The 5,233-nt window shown below is 34.4% G+C and overlaps 2 protein-coding genes across 2 annotated transcripts; both read left to right on the forward strand.

The window, feature by feature from the left end:
* The first annotated feature begins 280 nt into the window (after positions 1–280).
* LOC116170783 lies at positions 281–3,740 on the forward strand. Its single transcript, XM_031487286.1, has 5 exons — positions 281–372; positions 2,971–3,246; positions 3,298–3,487; positions 3,570–3,636; positions 3,684–3,740. The coding sequence occupies exons 1-5, from the start codon at positions 303–305 to the stop codon at positions 3,738–3,740; spliced, it is 660 nt and encodes a 219-aa protein (XP_031343146.1). The 5' UTR covers positions 281–302.
* A 1-nt stretch (position 3,741) lies between these two features.
* On the forward strand, positions 3,742–4,772 carry LOC116170784. Its single transcript, XM_031487287.1, has 5 exons — positions 3,742–3,996; positions 4,052–4,208; positions 4,257–4,387; positions 4,444–4,697; positions 4,763–4,772. The coding sequence occupies exons 1-5, from the start codon at positions 3,742–3,744 to the stop codon at positions 4,770–4,772; spliced, it is 807 nt and encodes a 268-aa protein (XP_031343147.1).
* The last annotated feature ends 461 nt before the right edge of the window (positions 4,773–5,233 follow it).

Below are 5,233 nucleotides of genomic sequence, written 5' to 3' on the forward strand. Positions count from 1 at the left end.
TGCATTGATTCCATGAACATAAAAGTATGCCTTCATAACAAAAAGCAGTTTGCTGATAAACCTAATACTACTGTTTTATTTATAATACTGCAATCGTGCAATTCCCAAGTAGTTAAGACAGGATGTGCTTATCTCACCTTGCCTTGCATGTCAGCGAGATGTGAGATGACATCATTACAAAGTACTCTGTGACCCTGTCCAGTGTCATAATTACTACTTTTCACGGTAAGTCGTCAATCTTGTACCTACTGAATTTCGCTTATTTTCATTACGAACTTTTAGTGTTTTAGTGCGTTTTTTCAATGAGTGAACAAAGTGTGGCCGATTTATTGGAACAATGGGGATTCCCCGAATTAGTTTTGGTGTTTGAAGGTAAGTGTAACTTTAATCCATATGCAATAACCGAATGATAATCCTTCCTACAAACGTATGCTTTGGTGAAAATTACTGCTTGCTTGCATTACCTATGGATGGGATTTTTCTGCTAAACGAAAGCTGTGTATTTGCACTTTTAATTACTCCCAAGTACAAATTTCTTTTTGATAGCACACTGACGGCTTGCGAGTTCCTTGGTCTTTGAATTAAACAAGCAGAGCAGACAGTTTTTCAGTTTTACACCCTATAGCCTATAGTATTTACTTGCGCACATTCAAATATTAGTAAAATTTCATTTCTGTATAAATATAAACGCCGCATATTTAATGTTTTCAATCTTTCTATTAAGCCATTTTAAGTTTTATTATCATGGGCAAACGGAATATCGGTCATAAACATACAGAATACGACTCTGGGTGTACCATACTAAGCATAATCGAATCTAGTTAGTTGACTGTGATCGAATCGAATCCTACATTTATAATATTGTATGCTTTCAAGCGTTTAAAAATAGTCAATGTGTAGGTATGGGTTTTAAGTTTTAAGGGCGGTTGAAATATTTGTTTAATCTTAATCCAAAAATTGAAACTCGAACTCGCATTCGACAACTTTCAGCCAACTTACTTAAGACTTGAAATTTACACAATTGGTGGAAGATCTAAAAGTTAAATCCAGATTTATCCCCTCAGGCATTACGCCCATCCGTAAAATGTAACAGTGAGAAAGGAGAGTATGAAAAAATGTTTATACAATAAGATATTGTATGTTGTAGAAATCAAATGTGCATATGCGAAAAACTGCCGAATGTCAACTTATTTATAGGTATTTTTTTGAAATTTTGACCACAGGTGCTTCTAGTAAAGACAAGCATATCTCATATTGTATAAAAATCAGATCGAGAATCAGATGCACAGTCGCAATTCCAACTTTTTTATTTAAAGATATATTTTTGTAATTTTAACCAAAGCTGCCTTTAGTAAAGACAAACATATCCCATATTTTCAAAATCAGATGCGCAATGTCAATTTTGTTATTTATAGTTATTTTTTTGAAATTTTGACCAGAGATGTTTGAAGGAAAGACAAGCATACCGCATATTGTAAAAATCGGATGCGCAGACTTTGCAATACCAACCTTCTTATTTATAGCAATTTTTTTAGCGCATTTTCAAACGATGTTGGGTGCGCTATTGCAGTCACTTTCTCTGTCCGTTTGTCCGTCTGTCAGTCGATCCGAGGCCTTAACTACTACAGTTTTCAAGACAATTAGTTCGTTCTTTTTGCATTTGAAAGCATATAGCTCTGGCACCTGAGCCAAAAATTTTGGCGATTGATTTGCGCAAAAGTAACTTCCTTATTTATGGAGACATTTTTCTGAAATTTTAACCATAGACGCTTTTGGTAAATATAAGCATATCGCATATTGTAAAAATCAGATTTGCGCATGCGCAGACTGCGCAATGCCAACTTTATTATTTATGGAGATATTTTTTTGAAATTTAATCCGCAGATGTTTCTGGGAAAGACGAGCATATCGCATATTATAAAAGTCAATTGTGCGCACGAACTTTCTTAATTATTGAGATATTTTAACCACAGATGCGTCCAGTAAAGACAAGCATATCCCGTATTGTAAAAATCACGTGCACAGACTTCGCAATGCCCACTTTCTTATTTATAAACATATTTTTCTTTAATTTTAACAACAGATGTCATTAGTAAAGACAAGCATATCACATATTGCAAAAATAAGATGCGCAGACTACGCAATGTCAACTTTCTTATTTGTAGAGGTATTTTTTTGAAACTTGAACCACAGATGCTTCCAGTAAAGACGAGCATATCTCATATTGTAAAAATCAGATGCGCAAATGCCAAATTTATTATTTATAGACGGTTTTTTATGTAATTTTTACCACAGATCACCTTATGACCGCATATTGTCAAAATAAAATGCGCAGACTGCACAATGTTAACGTTTTTATCTATAATTTTTTTTAAATTTTAATCACTGATTTTTCTAGTAAAGACAAGCATTGTAGATATCAGATCTGCGCATGCGCGAACTGCGCAATGTCAACATTCTCCACCATATCACATTCGATTATCCCTACTATCATGGTAGACCATATAACCAATGTAACCAAAAGAATTGCAATCAACATTGAGATCAACGTCTTGCTCTTATTATCCATACAAAAAGAACCATAAGTTATTAGACATATAAGTTTAATACTCATCATTGTAATGCTGTATTGCGCATTTTTTTAATTTAAAGAAAAGTGGTGATTTTATGGGATTTTTTCTACAGCCATGAAATTGTTTTCAAAGTCAAACCTGGCGGTGTGCCAGATAACCTCCTTTTCCTAAATATTAGGCAGCATGTTGATGTATCTTTTATTCCTGGTTTTAAGTATTTTTAAAAGTTGTTTTTCATTTTTTTGAATTTAGGATATTAAGATTTCTAATTAGACAGTTATTTATCCAGAATGTCGTTCTTTTTCGTAATCTAAAAGATATACAGGATGTTACGCTTAAAATGTCCCTTGTGTTATGTGTGTGACGAACAAGTGGAAAATTGATCTTTTTTTCCCAGAAAACGAAATTACTTGGGAGGCATTTGAGTCCTTAACGGACGACGTAATCAAAGAGTTAATACCAAAGATTGGCCCCCGTATTATTTTCAAGAAAAAGTACGATCTCTTTAGAGCCCCTGTCATAACTGTACAATCCGCCATCGAATACCCTAATACACTGAGTCCTTCGCCTTCTATTTCTTCTGCGATTTCGGAGACACTATCGGTATCTTCCTGTACCTCTGATGCTGAAGCTCCTGGGCCATCATATATCGAAGTGACAACATCTGCGTCATGTAAGTTTTAGTAACAATTATCTACACGTTTCATCATTTTCATCGTTTTAGATAATGATATTGACGGCAATGCAGTAATTAAAAAAAATGCGGAAGAATTAAGGAAGCTATTACTGAACAGTAACAAAGGAAAGATGGTGATGAGTTATTATGATAAGCACAAAAAATTTAACGATAGTATTCGTGACAAGTTAACCGACACTATCATTGAGGGCGAAGTGGCTGATGATATCGATAAAAGGTAATATCGCTCTTTCCTGATATGGAGCTACTTAACTTCAGTAATAATGGGTAATTTTTTTAATATCATTATTTTTACCTAGAATGTCAAGCGACAGATTTGAGTCATTGGCAGCTGCCATAAATGCCCTTTTTCCGACAGAAAACAAGGTAAATTGTAAATTGCCTAAAGTTGAAATTAATTAATATATTTTTAGGAACGATTCATCGTGGACAAAATTGGGCAGCGGAAAACTTTTTCGAAAATTTTATAATATGAGACGGCAATTGCGTCAAAGCGGATTATTACCGTCTAGGTCGTCTATACATGAGAAAAATGCAAAAAACCATGATGCTTCAGATGAAAACGACGATGACGTCACGTGGTTAAAGAACTCTGTAGATTTTTGGACGGATGTCATGACAAGGTGGGACGCCACCTATCATAAAAGGGCACCGTTCCGAAATTTATCTATTATCGAATACATGCGGACTTTTCCGTCCCTCCAAGACAAAAAGGGATACACTCTGGTAAAATTTTATTTGTATTACAAAAAAATCACTTATTGTATCATTTTCGTTTCAGATTCAAAAAGATTTTAATCAATTGTATCCCCATTTAGAACTTAAAATGTATACAAATTTTGATTCATTCGCAAGGAAAATTTTAGCGTACGCTAAAAGCTTGAATAAAAAAGATGTCACGGAATACATACAAATCTTTGAGAATGAATTAAATGAGGGTATGGAATTTTTATTATAGAAACACTATCATATTTTATCCGTTGTAGATTCCTATAATTGCCATGTATTGTTCCTGTTGCCCATGTTATTAAAACCAATTGTCATTAAAAAAAAAGGAACTGGGGTCTGGAAACCGTCAAGAGTTGAAATAACCGAGGGTTTTATTTGTCATGTAAAGGTGCAGTAATTAAATAATTACAGCATTCTCAGTACATTGTGTTTCTCTTTTTCTAGATTGCTGGAGAAATTAAGCCTTCTCTCGAAAGAAGGCGTTCCAAGTTAGCGACGTATGGATTAACTTTGCAACCCACACCGATTCTAGTAGGAGAAGATTTTGCATCACTGGAGAAGTGCTATGTAGCAGTGGATGACGTGTTCTACGAGGTACCCACGCCATTAAAAGCAGTAGATGTTGCATTTAGCATCATTCACGCTCTCAACGCATGTTACCCCAGCGAAGCAGAACAAGTGTGGTTAATAATTCAGAGGTGCGTCTATGAACTAACTACGCCATATGATAAAAAAATTATAGGTGTCAATACATTGGTTGCAGATATAAATAATTTTGAATAGTTTCTGACAATTTGTAAATTTGTTTAACAATGCCAACTTGCTTTGTATGTCGTAACTCGTTTCCATCTGTACCAGCACTCTGTATGCATTTAAAAATTCAGCATGCATTACATACTAATAGTGTTTATCGTTGTCGTGAGGCCAATTGTGCACGTGACTTTGTAAACCTAAAAACTTTCAAAAGTCATCTAAAACGCAAGCATTTATTTAGTGACTGTAACAATAGTTCTACAAACTCTTTTCCTAATATTGTTAGGGAATTTGCACCAACTTGTGATACTGGTAACCCTTCTGCAACTGACGTTGCATTAGAACATCACATTTCTAGTAATCTCTCCAATGATTCAGTCGTTAATGAATTTGTTGACATGATGAATCATGAAACCATGCAATTTATAGCAAAGCTGTACAGTTCATCTTTATTGCCTCGAAAATGTGTTCAAGATATTAT

The sequence above is a fragment of the Photinus pyralis genome, unplaced genomic scaffold (genome assembly GCF_008802855.1).
Source record: "Photinus pyralis isolate 1611_PpyrPB1 unplaced genomic scaffold, Ppyr1.3 Ppyr1.4_LG5, whole genome shotgun sequence".
Classification (NCBI taxonomy): Eukaryota; Metazoa; Arthropoda; class Insecta; order Coleoptera; family Lampyridae; genus Photinus; species Photinus pyralis.

Bases quoted from the DNA above. Each gene is read 5' to 3' on its own strand.
- LOC116170783 (XM_031487286.1), top strand. From the start codon at position 303: ATGAGTGAACAAAGTGTGGCCGATTTATTGGAACAATGGGGATTCCCC. The intron at 373-2,970 runs GTAAGTGTAACT...TTTTTTTCCCAG, and splicing joins ATTAGTTTTGGTGTTTGAAG to AAAACGAAATTACTTGGGAG. The intron at 3,488-3,569 runs GTAATATCGCTC...ATTTTTACCTAG, and splicing joins GCTGATGATATCGATAAAAG to AATGTCAAGCGACAGATTTG.
- LOC116170784 (XM_031487287.1), top strand. From the start codon at position 3,742: ATGAGACGGCAATTGCGTCAAAGCGGATTATTACCGTCTAGGTCGTCT. The intron at 3,997-4,051 runs GTAAAATTTTAT...TTTTCGTTTCAG, and splicing joins ACAAAAAGGGATACACTCTG to ATTCAAAAAGATTTTAATCA. The intron at 4,388-4,443 runs GTGCAGTAATTA...CTCTTTTTCTAG, and splicing joins GTTTTATTTGTCATGTAAAG to ATTGCTGGAGAAATTAAGCC.